Source organism: Populus alba, chromosome 17 (genome assembly GCF_005239225.2).
Source record: "Populus alba chromosome 17, ASM523922v2, whole genome shotgun sequence".
NCBI classification, from domain to species: Eukaryota; Viridiplantae; Streptophyta; class Magnoliopsida; order Malpighiales; family Salicaceae; genus Populus; species Populus alba.
Genome location: NC_133300.1, coordinates 18,398,924 through 18,418,583, shown reverse-complemented (window position 1 = coordinate 18,418,583; position 19,660 = coordinate 18,398,924). Strand labels below are relative to the sequence as shown.

At 34.4% G+C, this 19,660-nt stretch overlaps 2 protein-coding genes, 1 long non-coding RNA gene and 1 pseudogene across 6 annotated transcripts; 1 reads left to right on the top strand and 3 right to left on the bottom strand.

Annotated features, from left to right (window-relative positions):
• Positions 1 to 491: 491 nt before the first annotated feature.
• Positions 492 to 3,998, bottom strand: LOC118034692 (putative disease resistance protein RGA4). The gene has a single exon (XM_035040037.2). The coding sequence runs from the start codon at positions 3,742 to 3,744 to the stop codon at positions 640 to 642; it is 3,105 nt and encodes a 1,034-aa protein (XP_034895928.1). The 5' UTR covers positions 3,745 to 3,998; the 3' UTR covers positions 492 to 639.
• Positions 3,999 to 6,646: 2,648 nt separating this feature from the next.
• On the bottom strand, positions 6,647 to 10,227 carry LOC118034695 (2-hydroxyisoflavanone dehydratase-like; annotated as a pseudogene).
• Positions 10,228 to 12,226: 1,999 nt separating this feature from the next.
• Positions 12,227 to 14,959, top strand: LOC118034694 (uncharacterized). Of its 2 annotated transcripts, none has more exons than XR_004685068.2 (2): positions 12,227 to 13,748; positions 14,117 to 14,959. It is a non-coding gene; the product is annotated as an uncharacterized lncRNA (long non-coding RNA). The 2 variants fall into 2 exon arrangements; XR_004685067.2 differs by having other exon boundaries at positions 14,113 to 14,959.
• Positions 14,960 to 16,361: 1,402 nt separating this feature from the next.
• LOC118034693 (small ribosomal subunit protein mL104 (rPPR9)) lies at positions 16,362 to 18,620 on the bottom strand. Of its 3 annotated transcripts, none has more exons than XM_035040039.2 (2): positions 16,944 to 18,620; positions 16,362 to 16,577 (listed from the first exon to the last, which is right to left on the bottom strand). In XM_035040039.2, the coding sequence occupies exon 1, from the start codon at positions 18,518 to 18,520 to the stop codon at positions 16,970 to 16,972; it is 1,551 nt and encodes a 516-aa protein (XP_034895930.1). In that variant the 5' UTR covers positions 18,521 to 18,620; the 3' UTR covers positions 16,362 to 16,577; positions 16,944 to 16,969. The 3 variants fall into 3 exon arrangements, with proteins under 3 accessions (XP_034895930.1, XP_034895929.1, XP_073262053.1); XM_035040038.2 differs by having other exon boundaries at positions 16,362 to 16,556; XM_073405952.1 differs by lacking the exon at positions 16,362 to 16,577 and adding an exon at positions 16,782 to 16,840.
• Positions 18,621 to 19,660: the final 1,040 nt, after the last annotated feature.

Genomic DNA, 19,660 nt, shown 5'->3' with positions numbered 1-19,660 from the left:
GAGAGGTCGGTTTGATCGAAATAAAATATAATGGATAAAAGGCTGGTTCAACTACGGGCAATCGAGCGAGTATTTTTCCACGTGAAGCGCACAGCAATCTTGAATGACAAATCACACAAATCCAAACATTTTCAGTTCAGGATACAAAGAAATTAATCTTTGTTAATTCCACTTTCCTAGAGATTTACGCCAGCAGTAGTAATTAGTGATGCAAAAAAAATTAAGTAATCCAAAACTCAATCAATCAGCACCTCTTGTTTAAATATTATTAGTTTCAATTAATTAAGTAAAATAACGTCTTCATAAAGGCTAAAAGGATGTTTATGAGATTGATATTTTAGTTGAGAAACCTCAACAGTTGATTTTCTTATACAAGTTTTGTTTTGAAGTAACAAAAAAAAACTTAATTTTCTTAATTTTATGCTTTTTTTTATGAGAAGTATTATGTGTTAAGGAAAAAAAACTTATTACAGTAGTAAAACAAGTTTCAATTAAAACAAATAATGAACCAATCATTTTTACACATTTATATGAAGAATAAAACAACAATCAATTTGAGAAAATTATTTAAACAATTACAAAAAATTAAAACTACGAAAAAATATATTTTATTCTCATTACAAATTTTGCATATCAATTTTAATCGATATCAATTCTAGGAATGTGAGTTATCTTAGGCCAGTCCTCTCCTAAATCTTTCTCACACCTTTTCTTCAAATTTAGACAATTCCAAATGACTAGAGATTGGAGGGAAGTGAGATGTTGGATACTCTCTGGCAATGAATTCAGCTCTGGACAATTTCCAAGCATCAAATTCTCAAGTGCTGTCAGATGCCGCACTCCCTCTGGCAAGCTTTCAAGTTTCCCGCAACCCTTAATAGTCAAGCTTTTAAGAGCAGAAAGGTTATCTAATACTCTATTTGACAAAGACTCCAGATCTGGCATCTCATCAATTTCTAATATTTCAAGGAGGGTATGATTTTGCAAAAACCCATCGGGAAGCTCCCTCACATTTGGAATCTTTCTTATATATAGGGAGGTGATAGAAGTGAGATTCCTAACTGACCTTAGTAATGAATCCTTACCTTCCCGGATGTGCAATGATTTGACGAAGGGTATAATTGGTATTTCGTTCAATACAGGGCAATCGACTATCCTCAAATCTCGAAGGCGAGGAAAGGTACACGCAGACCATTGCTCTAATCCCTCCATTGAATTGAAAGTCAGCGTCTCCAAAGATGGGAATGGATTCTGCCCATCTCCATACACATTGCCGTCAATACTCTTCACACCATCCATTCCACGCAATACAAGACTCTTGAGGAACTGCAGTTTCCCCAATGGTGGAAGTTGTTCACAGTTGGGAAATGCTGATAGCTCCATCTTTACCAGATTTGGTAGCGTCATGTTCAAGTTCATCATCCAATTAGGAAATCTTGAACCTCTATATCCACATATCATCAACTTCTTCAGATTTGAATGAGGTTGAAGCCCTTCAAGGACCTCCTCGTTATTTTCCTGAATAACAACACTCTTTCTTTGTTGCGGTGGAACATATAACTGAGGGTTAGAAAGGTAATATCCATTACCATGCCAAGATAAAGTCAGTGATAAAAGAGCTGTCTTCAACTTCAAATTGGCACTTTTGGCATCTTCTAAATTCTTAACATTCACAAGATCTACGATACTCAATTGACCAACAAGATTATTCAGCCCTTCTAGCTCACTTATGCGACGACCATTCTCCCCACCCACAATGAACAGGGTAAGTTTTCGCAGGAATATCAATTGTCTCATTCCAGCAGGCATAAATCGAAGTGAAGAACAACCCGTTAAGTCAAGATAGACAAGATTTCTCATGTGCTTCATACCTTTTGGTAAATGGATGAGATAAGTGCAATTTCTCAGATCTAGTGTCTGGAGGTTTTGGAGAGAGGTTACACTTTCAGGCAGTGTTTCGATCCAGGAGCCTGATACATCTAGATACCTTAGATGTTTCAGATCACCAATTGACTTCGGCAATTTCTGTACGTCGTCGAAATTTTCTAAACTCAAGGCTCGATGTTTTCGACCAGGAATCTTTCCCCATCCATTCCAAATAGCACTATTCCTCACAAGAAGTGAGCGAAGTGATAGGACCTTGAGAACTTCAGAAGACGAAGCTACTTCTTTGTTATAAAAAGAAACATGACGAGCAGTTTTAGGAATTTCCAGCTCCCCATCGCCTTCTATCGTATAGCACTCTTGTACTGCAATGGATTGTGCAAGATCATGCATAAGATCATGCATTTTACATGTTATGTTGCCAAATCCATCATCCTCGACCTCTTGCAGAAATGACCTTCCCACTAGTTCATTGAATATCTCAATACCCATGAAGTGCAAATCCATTTCTCCACTGCAAGAAATAAAGCCATTTGCCATCCACAAAGCAATCAGCTCCTCCCTCCTCATCACGTGATCTTTTGGAAATATAGCGCAATACGCAAAGCATTGCTTCAAATGTGGTGATAGATTAGTGTAACTCAACCTTAAAGCAGGTAAAATCTCGCTTGCTTCATCTTTTAGATCCCAAATTTCACTTTCTTTGACAGCTATCCACTGATCTTCCCTTTCTTTTAGCCGCATTAGGTTCCCGAGTGCCTTTATAGCTAAAGGAACACCACCACACTTCTTCACTATTGATACGCCAATGCTTTCCAGATGTACCCACTCCTCTTTCCTTCTCATCCCAATTGCTAGCCGTTGAAACAAATGCCATGAATCTTCTTCAGACAATCTCTCCATGTGCTGGACAAAAGCTGGTTCCATTCTACGAGCAACCATCTCAATACGGGTAGTTATTATTACAGCACTACCTTTAGCTCCACTCCTTAATACCTCCTTCAATTTACTCCACCTATCACCATAATCATCCCACACATCATCCAATACAAGCAAAAACTTATTTCCATTTAACTTCTGTTGGAGGCATCGTTGCAAGGGATCCAATTCCTGAAGATTACAAGAGGCACCATCAATGGACTCTATGATGGCTCTTGTTAATCTTTTTACGTCGAAATCAGTAGATACACACACCCAGATCCTCAAACTGAATTGTTGTGTAACCCTTTCTTCATTGTAGACTAATTGAGCAAGTGTTGTTTTCCCGAGGCCGCCCATTCCCCACATAGCATAAATAGGGAGATCGTCTGCATTAGCTAGCAGGATGTTGACTAGTTCTTCTTTCTCCTTGCCTCTTCCGTAAATTTCTGATTCATTCACGAGTGAGCTGGTAAGCCGCCCATCGTAGGTATCAGCTGCTATGTCCCCAACTTGTGGTGTTAAATTGAACTTGTTTTTCTCATTGGCAATGGCATCCAGTTTTTCTCTAACATTCTTCAATTTATGAGCCATCCTTTGTCGAAAAACAAGAGGATTATGATTGATAGAAAAGAAGGATCTTAGCCAATTTTTGAGATCTCTTCGCTGCTGATGCCACTGAGCTTCAAAGGAAAACTCATCTAGCAAATCGTCAACATCATAAGCTGCATCCTTGAGGTGTCTGAGCCACACCTTTATAGCCTGGTCCTTCCACTGCTTCACCTCTGCATCCTGGAGCACAGCTTGAGTAGTTATGAACGTGCGCTCGAGATGTTCAAGATCAGTCTCTAGGCTCCCAGCAAGTCCAAACTCTTGAAGAATTGAGGAATTCAAGTTCCCCATGATTGTACTCGCGAGAGCAGAAACAATTGCATCAGCCATAGCTTGTCTTGGAATGGAAAAGAAATGGATGTTGAGAAGAATTAGAGAAGGTGCGAGGAAAACTAAAAGCAGGGGATGTGAGCAAGAAATGGTAAAGTAAATATTGAGAAGAAAGGGCAGATATGAGATGAGAAATGGCAAAGGTGAAAGTGTATGGTGATGAGCTTTTCTTCTGATATCGATCTCTTTTTATTAGTGATTGATAATGTGATGGATCCATTTTATTATTAGTGATCTCTTCGCTGCAGTTTCAGAGAAGGAACGTGGCTGTGTTTTGCTTATTGGTTAGTAAAAGTCTTCGTCCCGCGCGGGCCAAGTCGCTTGGGCTCCACACGGTGCAGACATGACAAGCTATGCTCATCTCTCGTAAGCAAACTGTGTATTTCTCTCACATCAATTATGACAACGGGCTTTTAAAGTAATCTTCGGAAGTATGGTTGAGAGAGAGATTATTTTTAGTTATTTAGTAGCAAATACAAAGGCAAGTTGTCGAAGCATCCAATGCACCATCACGATGGCGACGACAAATTTACGAAGCCATCTTTTCCAAGGATTTCTAAGCTTCCTGGAGCAGCAAATTTACGAAGCTAAATTATATAAAAAAAAAAATTAATTAAAAATCACAACTAAAGAAATGTGAAATTATTTTTTTGTTAAATTTTTTAAAAACTTGTTGATTTTATTTGTTAAATCTCTAAAATAAATTCTAAGAATCTTCGCCCCGCGCTGGCCAAGTCGCTTGGGCTCCACACGGATATATTAGCTATGACGTGTTTTTCGTTTATTTAAATAAATTTTAAGAATCTTCGTCCCGCGCTGGCCAGGTGGCTTGCGCTCCACACGGTGCAGACTTGACGAGGTATGCATATGATGACATATTTTATGCTCATCTCTCGTAAGAGGACTTTCAATTATACTGTGTGCATCTCCTCCTTCTACAGTGGTTCTGCTTTTCAGGTTGGAAATCCGACGGTGAGCAACCTGCCAGTGAATGATCAGGGTTGAACTGTAGGACTTCTAGTTTGGGTGGCTAATTTGGAAAAACATTCTAAGAGGGTCAAAATTCAAAATTTTTATTATTAAAACTAAAGATCTAATTTGTTAGAGGAGAAGGCTGGAAAAAAAAAATTACTTGCAAGAGCCGTGGCCCTGCCAGCCCCCTGCTTCCGCCACCGGGAGCAACTCACAAATATGAAATTATCTTATCAGCATCAGAAAAGGTAGGAGGAGGAGATGCACACAGTATTAAGATGCATCAGGCTTCCTTCTAAACACTCCAGCTCTTCACTCCTCTTACTATCAGCCTAGGAAGGTGATGGTATTATTGATCTGGGTCTCAGTCTCAGTCTCAGTCTCCCTCTCCGTCTCAGAACCTTGCAACCTGCAGCTCATTATCCCCTGTTCCTCTCATTAACTCTTGTTCAACTTTTGTAGCTCTGCCCATGAAAAAATATTCTTTCTTTCATGAAGTTAGTGTTGCAGTGATATACTTTAGTTTACGAGTTTTTTTGGAGAAAAGATGTTGGTAAATCATGAAATAATCGAGAAAACTCTGTGACTATAAAAAAATGCCAAAAAAGGAAGAAATTTTATGGGAGAAAGAACAATTCTTTACTACGAAAAACCATTGTGATAGAATCAGGATACTAGAACGACTTGTATAGCGATGCTTGTTCTTAATACTGACAAGATCTGATTAGAAATTATTGCAGTTTGTCAATTGGGACAATACAGGATGTCTTTGCTTAGCTGAATGACTTTCCATTTGCTTTCAAAGCCTGAGCTTCAAGAAGCAGCCCATTTTGTCTGTTACTTCTAATCAGAGTATACGTTTTAAAAGTGATTTAAAAAAATAATATTATTATTATTTTTATCTTTATTTTAAAATAAAATCTTTTTAGTATTTTCAATCATTTTAATATATTTATATTAAAAATAAATTTTTAAAAAATAAAAAATATATATTATTTTAATATAATTTCTAATAAATAATATTTTAAAAAAAATATTATTTACACAATACTAATCAGACTTATTATCTGAAATGTCTAAGAGGAGTTTCTTGTGCGTGTATCATCATTCCTTATTATGCATTTCTCTAGATGCATTTGGGAATAAATGAAAAATACATGTATAAAGAACTAATTATAAAAGAAAAAAATTAGCACATTAAATTGAGAATATTGGTAGAATAACATATTATTAAAAATAATTAGTGAAATATTATAGTTTGTTCATGTCGCAATTAGAAAACACGATATTTATAGATTGCTATTAAGAATAACAACTTCTACAACAGCAAAAAGATTTTAACGAGACAAATATAATAATAACAAAAATGATTAATGACGGTAACCCAAGTGAACTATAATTACCATCAAAAGTTAGTGAGTCACTTGTCATTTTTAGACGACAAATGTAACTCGCTTGGGTCATTGCTGATGATACTTTTTTTTAGAAGTTAACTTTTTTTTTTTCTCACCTATCTCTTGTCCTTTTTTATAATTTATATATATATATATATATATATATATATATAAGTTGATATTTTAAATAGTGACAGGTTATAAATATAGTATTGACAAACTGTGTTATATTGCATTTTCCATTCATTGACATATATAAATACATAAATTGTATTGTTTCACCAAATTTTTTTTTTTATTTTGTATTGTTTCACCAATATTTAAAAAACAAAAGTGCTGCCAGGCCAAAATAGACCAAAAGAATGCAATAAACATAATGCCAAATTTTATATGGCATTTGAAAGTACATATATTAAAAAATTGAAAAACAAATACAATCCAAACAACAAAACAACCTTAAATTCAACCGTTATTTTTCTGCTCTCACCATTGCTGAAAATTAAGTTGTTGATTCCCACTTAATAAAACTCCAAAAATCAATCCAGCCGTATGAAATCAACCATTTTTTCATCAGGGGCTCGATATTCTCACTCTTGGGATTCAGCAAATAAAAGCAATGGTCCTCCCCTTCAGTTTCATAAAAATTCACAGTACCACCCCATCCACACTCGCTCATAGCTTTATAATAAGCCATACCTCTGCTTCTATGCTTATCCTTTTCTGCCACACAAACTAACACTTTATCACACTTAAATTTCGAAAAATTCGGATCCACTGCCGGGTTTAATTTTGGATCATCTGCCCCAGAACTTGTTGGACATATTAAGTAATATACTAAGGGCGTGATTGATATTGTGGTAGCTTTTGTGGTTATGGTGTGAAAAAAATAGTTTAATAAAAAGTACTTTTTGTGAGGTTGATTAAAAAAAAATTGGCATTTGGTTAAAACTGTGGTTGAAGTTATGGTGTTAAAAAAACAGTTTCTTGTGTTTAGTTAAAAAAACTGTGGTTGAAAAAAAAAACAGTTTTGTGTTTGGTAAAACTATGGTTAAAAAAAAAAATATTTTCTTGTGTTTGGTTAATATACTTTGTATTTTATATTTGATTTGAATTAATTAAAAGGACATATATAAACACATATATATAATTTCAAAACATAGGTGTTTTGTAATTATGATTACATAACAAAATGCAAAATCCTTACACATTAATGTACTCCTTTATTGTTCCATCAAACTATTTACAATTCCATCGCATATAAAATCCATACGTAAAGGCCTCTGTGAGCCTTGAACGGCCGAAGCCTGAACAATATCAAGTAAAAAGTCATCTGAAATTAAATTGGGGTTGCGATCATACTCAGAAAATACTGCATCATCTTGCGATCTAATAGTTTCACCTGAATTCAGGGGTCCAATTACAATTTAACTAGGGACTTAATTACAAAACTTTCCAAACTTTAAAGGCCAAAATGAAAATAGCCATTTAACACCAAAAACAGCGTCGTCCCATTATTGTTCATCTTCCTCCCGATTGAAACGGATGCCCACCGCCGCTCCCACCATTACACCTGCAATTAACACATTTTATGGCTGGAAGAAACGACATTGTTCTCTGGCTATAAAAGACAGAGAACGATTGTTCGCTAAGGGGGGGAAAAAGCTAAAAAAAAACAGACGAAAAGGACGGGGAAAGAAAAACAGAACCAGGGCTTCGACAAACAAGCCTAACACAGAGACGAAAACGAGAACACACAAAGGAGAGAGCTTCCTTTCAACCAACAACACATCATGCCTTTATTACCATCTTCTTTTTCCTGAGCAGGGGGGAGCCGAGAGAAACCAGGGTAGCAAACTTTCGTTCCCATGTTTCTTCTCAAAGAAATAGAGGTCATCCTCTGGCTTTATAAAAGCCAGAGAAGGCCATGGAGGAAAAGGGACCATTGCCTTCTCCATCTCTAGCACCAGAGATGAAAAACAAAGACAGGGGATGGAAAGCTGAGAGAGAACAGAGAGCAAAAGAAAGGGATACAACCATTCACAAAATAACAAGAACGAAGAAGAAAGAAGGAGAAAAGTGTTCAGCAGGCTAGTCTTCCCTTGCGTTTTCTTTTTCAAAGTTACTAGGTGAGTAAACTTTTTGTTCTCTGCATTTTGTTTTATGAAACCGCATGAAAGATCTACAACAACTGCTTCAGTGAAATTTTGGGTTTGTTGTGACCGTTGGGAAATTGGGTTATTGCAAATTGATGAGGGACAAAGAGAACAGTTGGGAAAGCAATTGTAAATTGTCGGTGATGAGAGAGAGCAGAAACACATGAAAAGCAAAAGATAACTCCTTTTCATTTTTTACAATTGAAACGCAGTTTCTAATGGGACCTACGTAAAAATAAACTGTGGTTCGTGGTTAACCAAATAGGTGTTTTATTGCTTTTTTCTAAACTGTTGCCGCACCAGCATTGTCAAACACCATCTAAAAGGCGTGGGGAAACTATTGTAGCTTCCCCACGCCTTTTACTTATTTGAGCTGTTTTTTTTTTTGCAGTTTTTTTTATTTTTTCTTTTGGGCCTTTTTTTTTTCGTTTTTGGTTTTTTTTCCTGTAGCAGTTTTTTCTTCTTTTTTTTGGCTTTTGCTTTTGTTTTTTTAAATGTTTTTTCACTATAGCAGCTTTTTTTTATATATATGTTTTTTTTTTAACACGTGGGTTTTTTCACTGTAGCAGCTTTGTTTTTTTTTTTTTTGTTTGATTTAGTTTGTTAATGTTAAATTTTTTTTATTTAGTTATCATATTTTCATGATACGAATCTCGGGTTTGATGGGTTAACCTGATTTGACGAGTTATTTTTTTCATTTAGTTTAGTTTGTTAAAGTTAATTTTCTTTCTATTTAATTATCAGACTTTCATGACACGTATCCTGGGCTTGACGGGTTAACTTGGTTTGATGGGTTAACTCGGTTAATTCTAGGTAAACCAATCATTTTTTTTTTCTATTTAGTTATCAAACTTTCATGACACAAATCTTAGGTTTTACGGGATAACCTGGTTTAAAGGGTTAACCCAATTAATTCAATTTCTTTTTCTTTTTCTTCATTAGTTTTTTTTTTTCTGTTGATTTTTTTTCTTTGTTTTTTTTAATTAATTTATTTAATTATCACACTTTTATGACACGACCTTATAGTCAGACCCACATCCAATATTCTTGGGTCCGGTGTTACAGTCAGACTCACTTAAACTTGGATCATGCAAGTTTAATTTTATTATTAATATTATAAATATTACTCTTAGATCAGGCGTTGCAACCAAACCCAACATTCTTGGTTATAACTTTGCAGAAAAACCCAAGATTTTTAAATTTTTATTTTTTTTAATATTTTTTATACAAAAAAAAAAAATGACCCGTGACATCACGCGGGTATCAAAGCTAGTATATTAGTAGAACTTGTCTGGCTCCTTAGCCCAAAAATATGGGTGCACTATTAGTAACCTTTCTATAGCCACGGCAGGCAATCCCGCAGCCCCAGCTTGGACCGCCACATAATGGGCTATGGTGCCTCCAGCACTCTCGCCGGCTAAAATAACCCGCCCGAGATCTGTATATTCTTTAATCCATGGTTCGGGTCCATTACCATTAGAGTGCTTCACGATCCACAGTAGCCCTGCCCATGAATCATCGTATGCAATCGGTAATTGGTGTTCAGGTGCTAACCTGTAGTCAATAGATATAGCGATGACATCGGCTTGGGTGGCTAGGGTTGAAAGAAAATTCTTCAAGGCAGAAGTAAATGGTGAGCCTATGCAAAAGCCACCACCATGATAGTGCACAAGGAGAGGGAGCTTTTTAGCTGGGCCGTTGATTTTTGGGAGGAAAATACGAGCCTTGACGTGGTCACTGGTGAGATCACAATATCTTTGCTGAAACAAAGTCAATGTTCCAATATCTCTCCATGCGGCCATCTTTGTATACCTTGAAAAGGCCTTGAGGAAAATCATGGGATATTTCTGTATTGGCAGTGGACATTGCGAGTTTTAGTGGTCTTTTAGCCTGGAAAATGACCTTTGGCTATCTAAAAGATAATGGTTGTGGAGCTGAAAATCAAAGGGAAACTAAATTAAACCTGAGACTTGGGTATAGTTTTATTATATTGCTTGCAAGAAATGAAGTTTAGATTATGATATTAATCTTTGTTAATTCCACTTCCCTTGAGATTTACGCCGGGTTGCAGTAGTGATTAGTCATACAAACAAACAAATTAAGCACATATAACCAATTGATTCAGAATTAAGTAACATTACGTCTCGATCCAAGACTCAATCAGTTAGCACCTCTAGTTTAATATTATTAGTTTCAATTAATTAAGTAAAATTGCGTCTTCATACAGACTAAAAAATCATGCTTATGAGCTCATTCTTTATTGTTCTGTTTTGGAGTAATTAGTGTCTTAATTTTTATTTTATTTTTTTTTGTTTCTCTTTGAATTTAATTTGGTTTGTATTCTCTAAAACTTTTCCTTTTTCCCATGCAACCATTTGCTTAATGGCACGAGAGCTTCAATAATATATCGACTTTTATTGTAAAAACTTGTTGATATTATTTGTTAAATCTTTTATTAAAATTATGTAATTTTAATATTTTTGTAAAATAAAAAATTAGACTGATCAATTTACTTTACTTATGACCAAATAGCTACTTGAGATCAATCATGGACTAAGTTTAAAAATCATGATAAAAAAAAATGGATCAATTTTTTCATTCAATTCTTTATAATTTTTTCTTAAGCTTGTTTAATTTATTTTGTTAATTTTTATTAAAAACTATTGTTTTTTTTTTAAAAAATTAAACTAAAATAATATCATTTTTATATATTTGTAAAATAAAAAGATAGTTGTTCGAATATTTCTGACCAACCCACCTAACTCGTGACTCAATACTTGTTTAGGGATCAACCTCCATGTCACTTTTAAAATTTATAATTAAAAAAATAAGGACACAACCTCTTGTGATTTGTTTTTTAAAACCCATCAAATAATTTTTTAGGCTAAGAGCGTGTTTGAGATTATGGTTGCGGTTGTTTTTCAATGTATTTTTTCCTCAAAAATTTATCAAAATAATATATATATATATATATATATTAAAAATATTTTTGATATCAGTGCATTAAAATGATTTAAAAACACCAAAAAATATTAATTTGAAGCAATGAAAAAAAATTAAGTTTTTTTTAAAGAACAAACATGGCTTAAGTTTTATTTGGGTATCTTTGGCCAACTCACTCGAATCGTGACCTAGGATTTGCTCGGGATGGACCCTTGAACCGGGTTTAAAAACAATAATAATAAAAAAAGATAAAAGCGGACATGAAAATCAAATAAAATTAAACAATGACAGGTGATTCTAAAAAAATAATAATTAAGAAGATAAATGAAACTGAAAGAAATTATAACGGAAAGAATTTGGATGTTAAAAAAAAAAACAAAAATTAGATATGTAAATTGTAAAGAAAATCAATTAAAAGAAGGGAGAAAAACAAATAAATAACAATTAAAAAATATTAAATTTGATATAAAAATAAATAATAAAGAATAAAATCAAAACAAATATAAAAAGAATTTAAAATAAATACAGGAAAAAAAAAAAACACGTTCCAAATTTGACGGGATGGTGTTCTCGAGTATGTCTCCTGGCATGGAATGTATGATCACGATTGTCGTGTTCTTGTAATTATTTTGATTTTTTTTTTTTGGGGGGGGGGGGGGGGATTTGGTTTCTAGTATTGGGTGCGTTTTAGACAATGAAAGGTATTGTTTTTTAAGGTATTTTTATTTAAAAATATATTATAATAGATTTTAATATCAATAAAGTTAACGAGATATATTTGCTATGACGTGTTTTTCGTTTATTAAAATAAATTCTAAAATTCTTCGTCCCGCACTGGCCAAGCTGCTTGGGTTCCACACGGATATATTTGCTATGACGTGTTTTTCGTTTATTTAAATAAATTCCAAGAATCTTTGTCCCGCACTGGCCAAGCCGCTTGGGCTCCACACGGTGCAGACTTGACTAGGTATGCATATGATGACATATTTTATGCTCATCTCTCGTAAGTGGACTGTCTATTTCTCTCTCATCAATTATGACAACGGACTTTTAAGTAATTTTTCGAAGTTGACTGTAGTCAATACAGTGTGCATCTCCTCCTTCTACAGTGGTTCTGCTTTTCAGGTTGGAAATCCGACGGTGAGCAACCTGTCAGTGAATGATCAGGGTTGAGCTGTAGAACTTCTAGTTTGGATGGCAAATTAGGAAAAACATTCTAAGAGGATCAAAATTCAAAATTTTTATTATTAAAACTAAAAATCTAATTTGTTAGAGGAGAAGGCTGGGAAAAAAATTACTTGCAAGAGCCCCCTGCTTCCGCCACCGGGAGCAGCTCACAAATATGAAATTATCTTATCAGCATCAGAAAAGGTAGGAGGAGGAGATGCACACAGTATTAAGATGCATCAGGCTTCCTTCTAAACACTCCAGCTCTTCACTCCTCTTACTATCAGCCTAGGAAGGTGATGGTATTATCCCTTGTTCCTCTCATTAACTCTTGTTCAACTTTTGTAGCTCTGCTCATGAAAAAAAATTCTTTCTTTCATGAAGTTAGTGTTGCAGTGATATACTTTAGTTTACGAGTATTTTTGGAGAAAAGATGTTGGTAAATCATGAAATAATCGAGAAAACTCTGTGACTATAAAAAATGCCAAAAAAAGAAGAAATTTTATGGGAGAAATAACTATTCTTTACTACGAAAAACCATTGTGATAGAATCAGGATACTAGAACGACTTGTATAGTGATGCTTGTTCTTAATACTGGCAATATCTGATTAGAAATTATTGCAGTTTGTCCATTGGGACAATACAGGATGTCTTTGCTTAGCTGAATGACTTTCCATTTGCATTCAGAGCTTGAGCCTCGAGAAGCAGTCCATTTTGTCTGTAACTTCTAATCAGAGTATACGTTTTAAAATGATTTTTAAAAAAATTTAAAAACTGTTATTTTTATTTTTTAAAAATAATTATTTTTGATATTTTAATATTATTTTGATATACTAGAATAAAAAATAAATTTAAAAAAATAAAAAATATATTATTTTAATATTTTTTTAAAAATAATTTAAAAAACAATTATGGGATTGTCTAACCGAGTTTCCTGTGCATGTATTATCATTCCTTATTATGCATTTCTTAAGTTTAATTTTGCAATCAGGATATTCTTAGAAGAACTTTCATACATATATTAAATTGATTTTTTTAATTGAATTTTAAATATAAATAATAATCATTTGAGCAATGAAAAATAATATAACGTTTTTGTTATTTTTTTTTGTAATGTGTTTTTTATAAATATTAAAAAGATGTTTTTGTTTTTTGTTTTATATATTTGAGGGCTTTATGGGCCTTTTAAGGTATTGTTTCGTTTTGGGCCCATGGGGAGGGCATCCTTTTGGACCTTTTTCTCTTTAAAGATGAGACACTCAAGATGGAGCGATTACAGTAATCTGGAGAGAAACCTTCGCAGATGAGATGACGGGGCGGCGACAAGCGTTTTTAGGGTTTCTGTGGCCGTTTTTCACTTACAACAATAAATAGGTATTGCTAACTTTCCTGTTTTTATTTTTACTGTTCAATATTCTAGTTCCAAATTCTCATACCCTAACTTACACTGCTTCTGCTTATAGTATTAGATTTAAGTGTGTTTTTTTTTTTTTCTATAAAAAATGGTGTATTTGGTGGCAATGTCAATCACAACAGTGTTGATGATTTTATATCATCCAGTCAGATGGTCGGCATGAACCCTAAGCTCATCTATGGTGAAATTTGGCTGGTTATTAGGGTGGAAGAAACAGTATTTAGCTTAAAAAAAAAACAAATGGAATTGTTAGGAATCATATATGAAATCTAATTGCCGATGCCATAATAAATGTTTGATATTCACATGATATTGTTTGCAAAGACAGGTGGGTGGACATTGTTGCAGAGACAAGTGCATGGTTTTACAATTTAGTTAAAATATAATGGGCAGCAAAGGTTACTCTTCTGGCATTCATAGTTATAACATCTTGATCAATGGCCATTGTAAGAGTAGAAGGATCCATGAAGCAATAACTCTCTTTGCTAAAATGTGTGATAAAACGTTGACTCCTGGCATTTCACTCTTACAGTGCCCATTGATTAAGATGGTATAATGTTGTTATCAAGGGATTTCTTCTCAAAAACTGCACATCACACGTTGTACAAGATCTCAACGACAAGGTTGATAGAAGATCTTTTTGCATCCATCCACGGTAAGCATGCTAATGGATCTGGCATCCGATGGCAAATTATAATGTGTTTCTATGAGGAGATTCTCGAAATGGGAATTTCAATTGAAGTATCATTTCCAGCTCAGCAATGCTGTGGAGGTCTTCCTTCAAAACAGTTAGGCTGCAATAACTCATGTAAGTTATTGTTACCCTATTTGTCCATCTTAAGAACGGTAGAATCTACTATTTCCGCTTCATATGGTGATGTGTCTTGGCTCTAGGTCGTGCTGTAGGTTCTACTTATATATGGTAAAAAAGTGATCAGTGATTAGATTATGTAATAAGAGTGGTAAAGGTTTATTGTTGTCGCTGGTTGCTTCTGATAAATTTACATGTTTAAGTAATCCAAGGGTTTATTTTTGGGCTACTTTTGTTGAATTTAAAAGAACACAACCTCTGTTAATTCTCCACGCTTCTCCTTCGATCATGAGCTCTTGGTTTATAACTCGTTAAAGGTACTAAGGTTGATGATTTAATGATGACATTTGATTTTGTTCATTGGGAATCCTTTTCTATTTTATTTTAGCCTCTTGAATTCAGTTTTGATGGTTGAGATCATGTTGCATTACAGAATGCAGATTCTCACTTCTGTATCCCAATTTACTGTACAGATATCGTGAAGCCTCACACTCTTAAGATTACTTAAAGAAAAACATAGATAAAATTATTCTTAACCAAAATGTAATATTAGTTTTCCCAAAATTTATGTATCGTGATCAATATATTGTATCTGTCAACTTTAATAAAGCTTTCAAGTTTTTGGGATGTGTAGTTTGAGTTTTCTCCATCATCATATGATGATTGAGTTGGATTTTAAATTTATTTTTGTATTGTTTTTTAGTGTGTTGATATTAAAAGTAATTTTTTAGAAATAAACAAAATATTACTTTAATATATATTAATTCTTTTTTATTAGAATTAACTGGGTATCAATCCAAACTCCTCATTGGTCATAGTATCAATTAAAAATTTAAAAGCAATAAATGATTCAGGGGATTTTCTCTCTTACCCAATTAACTTCAAGCATTTAACACTAATAAGTTAAGACTACATCTTTCAAGCCCCATGGATAACATCAATTTTTAGGAAGATTCATCTCAGCATTTAGTGTCTCTATGATATTACATTTTTAACTATATTTGGATCCGTTTTAAAACTTTTTTTTGTTTTAAAAATTATTAAATTTATATTTTTTATTTTATTTTTTGATGATTTAATGTGTTAGTATATGAAAAAAAAAATTAAGAAAATTATTTTAATGTTTTTATAAGTGAAAAAGAGTTCTACCGAGCACCCTGTAAAGTCAACGAGAAATCACAAATAACCAGACATGCAGATCACACATTATGACTGCAGAACCAGTAGCTTTGTAGCTGTAGATGGACGCCCCCGAAAAAAGAAAAAGAAAAAAAAAGGCACGAAGAGCCATGGTTTGATTTTATAAAGAAAGTTTGCTTTTTGTTTGGACAAGAGAAGACTAGCAATATCCACCAGATAACCAGTTACCTAAAGATCCAAACTGATAGCAAGTTGTAACTTGAGAAACGGTTCTCATCCTAGCATCATGAAAACTTGTATATTCATTATTTGCAGACATTTAATTAAAGGCAACCTGAAGAACTTCTATTTTTATCAGTAAAACCTCAGATATCACATGGCGCAATTTACCACCACCCCAGTTCATGCCCACTTCGACGCCCAGTTGAAAAAGCCAAATTCCATGTCTGTCCACAGACTCACAAGAACCAGCATCAGTTCATAATGGTTATAATTTTTTTGAGCATTTCCTTGCTATCCAGCAGGAAAACTTTCGTAGGAGAGTCATACATAAAACAAAGCATTGCATTGACAGATGACTCAATACAAACTCAACATAAATTGAACAGGGGTAACCAAGAAATCATTAATGGAGAATAAGCTCTTATAAGAATAAGTTCTTATAAATTGACAATAATATCAGGCAGTCCATTGATTACATCAATCTGAAACTAAAATGTAAACCATGTTCAAATGCTAAGATAGATCATCAAGAGAGAATTCGACCTTTAATTTCATCCTAATACCCGTGTCCCACTTTATCGATGCCTCTCTCAACCTACAAGACACAGGATACAAGCTAAGAGAAAGGGTGAGGTCGTATCGACTGATATCTATCTAATAGAAAACAGGCTCGTCTGAATTAAAACAGTTAAAATGAAGAAATTCATAAGCACATGCTCCGTTTGTATCGTAAACATTATCAGTATAGTGCGCGGTAGACATAACACTGCAGATTAAGGAAACAGGCAAAGCGCGATCATGCTATCAGACCTCAGAAATTTGCAAGTTCAATGAATTTAGTTCTGACCGAAAATATAATGCTTATACTGTTTCAAGCACCTGTGAACCAGAAGAAACATTTTATTCCTAGCAGGCAATAACAACCTTCAAACAAGATTGAATCTCAAAACAAACAGCAAGCAACATTGCCATACATCCTTACTTGATGAATTATGAATTGGATAGTGATCAAAGGGCACGGCGCATCCCCTTCTTGGGCTTCTTCACAAAACTCAATCTAATCTGCTTAAGCCGCCTCCTCTTCCTTGCCATTTTCTCTGGCAATGTCTCCCTCTTCTTCTCTTTCTTAACAGCCTTCGGTTTTTTCATAAACTTCGGATCCACCCTGTACTCTTTGGGTGTCACTGTCACCCCACTGCTCAATGCTTCGTTATAAAGAACATTTGCTTTATCAAGACGATTATGTGTACACCACTTCCCCATCAACAAATCATAAGTCTTGATCCCAGGCTTGCACCCATCTGCCTTCATCATCTCAAACACACTCATAGCATGCTCAAGCCTCTCGATCCCACACAAAATCTTCAAAAATCCATAATAAGCCTTCCTATCCAGCTTATCACCATACCCTGCACTCTTCATTCTATCAATCATCTCATCCCCCTCACCAACTCTAGCTGCCTGATACAAGCTCCTAATCAAAACAAGAAATGTAGTCTCATCTGGACAACAACCCCATTCCCCAATCCTAGAAAACAACTTCATTGCATCCTCAGTTCTCCTTACCTTACACAGATTACTAATCAACACATTAAAAGTCTCGACATTTCGTGGAACTCCACGAACATCCATTTCCATCAACACCTTCTCCACCTCCGACTCCAACCTAAAAGGATCCTTTTCCCGACAAAGCTTGCAAACACAGTCAAGCATAGCATTAAACGCCATTGTACCAATCTCAAAACCACCTCTATACATCTCCCCTGCTAATCTTTTAGCCTCCTCTAACTTCCCATCAACACACCAACCTTTGATTAACAGATCACAAATACCATCATCAGGAAATATCTCATTAGCCAAATCCTTCACCATTTTCTCAGCATAACTTGCATACCCATTTTCACACAACTTCTGAACTACAAACGTGAGACTTTCCTTGTCTCTCTTAAACCCATAATCCCTCTCCATTCTCTCAAAAAACCCAATGACCTGTGTTGTCCTCCCTGCTCTCACAAGCCTATCAATCATAGACTCAAAACACTTAACCCCAGCAACACTTTTACCTTCAACAAGCAAATCATGGGCTGCTTTAAAATCCTTTCTTCTACCAAAATAGTCAACAAAAAGGGCCAAAGACTCGTCATTTTGCTCAAAGTCTGCATCTTTAATAAGCCAATTGTGAAACTCAATAACTGTACGGCCTGCATCAGGAGAAAGCTTGAGGGTTTGCAGGACTAGAGAAGGTGTTAAGGCGTTGTTCTTCGTTAAGTGCGAGAAGGAAAGGTGGAGCCTTTCTGAGATTGATAAAGGGTCGGTGTTTGGGTCTCTTGAAATCTCAGTAGATAGAGACTGAACTATTGCGGGATCTGGACTTTCAATGGTATTAGGGTTTAAGGTTTGGGAGGAGGAGAAGGGTCTTTGGGAGAGACAGAAGGGTAAAGCTGGGGTTTTGGGGAGATAGGTAGGATTAAAATGCAAAGAGAAAGCTGTTGGTGGTGGAGAGGAGAGGTGGTAGTGGCGGAGGAGATGACGGAGGTGGAGGGAGGTTAAAGGTGGCATTTTGAGGGGCTAGAGAGAAGCAATGTGGAGAAGGAGCTCAGATCATAAACCCTGAAAGCGTTGTACTTGAAAAACCTATGGCTTTGTGGACTTGGCGAGGGTCTAGGAGTTTTAGACCCAAGCCCAAAGTACTTCGTGAGGTAGGTCAGACTGTGTGTATGGGCTTGAAAGGCTTATGCGCTAGCCATTTTAAAAAGATTTGGAAGGTAAGTCATGGCTTGAGAAAAATAGCTCCACCTTCTTGCATCCATAAGCCGCGGCTACAGCAAAGATTTGATTGAGAAATTTTGCCTTTTTACCTTCTCCCTGAAACAGTCTCTCTTACATTTCAGAGAAGCTGATGTTATTTGAGACTGTTGATTTGAGCAGATTCTTTTATTTTTTTTTAAATAACAAGTTTACTGGATATCAGACATGTCTAGTGCAAAACTGCTTGCTACACGTGTGCTTTGTTTGCGTATTTTCAAAATATCAAATTTCATTTATTAGTAAAAAAGATAATGAGATTGCAAAAAACATCCACAAAATTATGTAAATTATAAACCATCTCAAATGAATGATATTTATGATAAGATTGTAATTGGTTTAATGAGATAATAAAAATAGTTTATATTTCGGAACATGTATAAATAATAATAATGTTTAGATTCTTAATTGAACCAACTTTTGCAATTGGTACATTTATTACATGTTTTATTTTTAATTTTATTTTATAAATAAGGACCTTAATATTGTTTTGCTATAATTTTTTATTGTAATTTTAATGTTATGAAATGCATCAACAATACTTTTAACAACAATATTAACCAAATATTTGTTAATTGCTTTTATTTAATAACAATTTTAATATGTTATATTAACCAAACACATGTTTTAATCTTAACTGCAGCAACTAAAAATGTTGTTTTATTTTTATTTTTTTTCAAATCATAACCATAAAAAGCTGTTATAATGTCAAATATATATTTAGATATGTTTGAGAGTGTGATAGCAATTATTTTTTACTTGGAAAAAACATAAAAATAATATTTTTATTATTTTTTAAAAATTATTTTTGATATCAACACATTAAAATTATTATTTTTAAACAAATTATTTTAAAAAATTATGAAACCGCAAAATAAACACCCCCTTAAAAAG

What these genes read in the sequence shown, in the direction of transcription:
- LOC118034692 (XM_035040037.2), bottom strand. Translation starts at nt 3,744, where the DNA reads ATGGCTGATGCAATTGTTTCTGCTCTCGCGAGTACAATCATGGGGAAC.
- LOC118034693 (XM_035040039.2), bottom strand. Translation starts at nt 18,520, where the DNA reads ATGCCACCTTTAACCTCCCTCCACCTCCGTCATCTCCTCCGCCACTAC.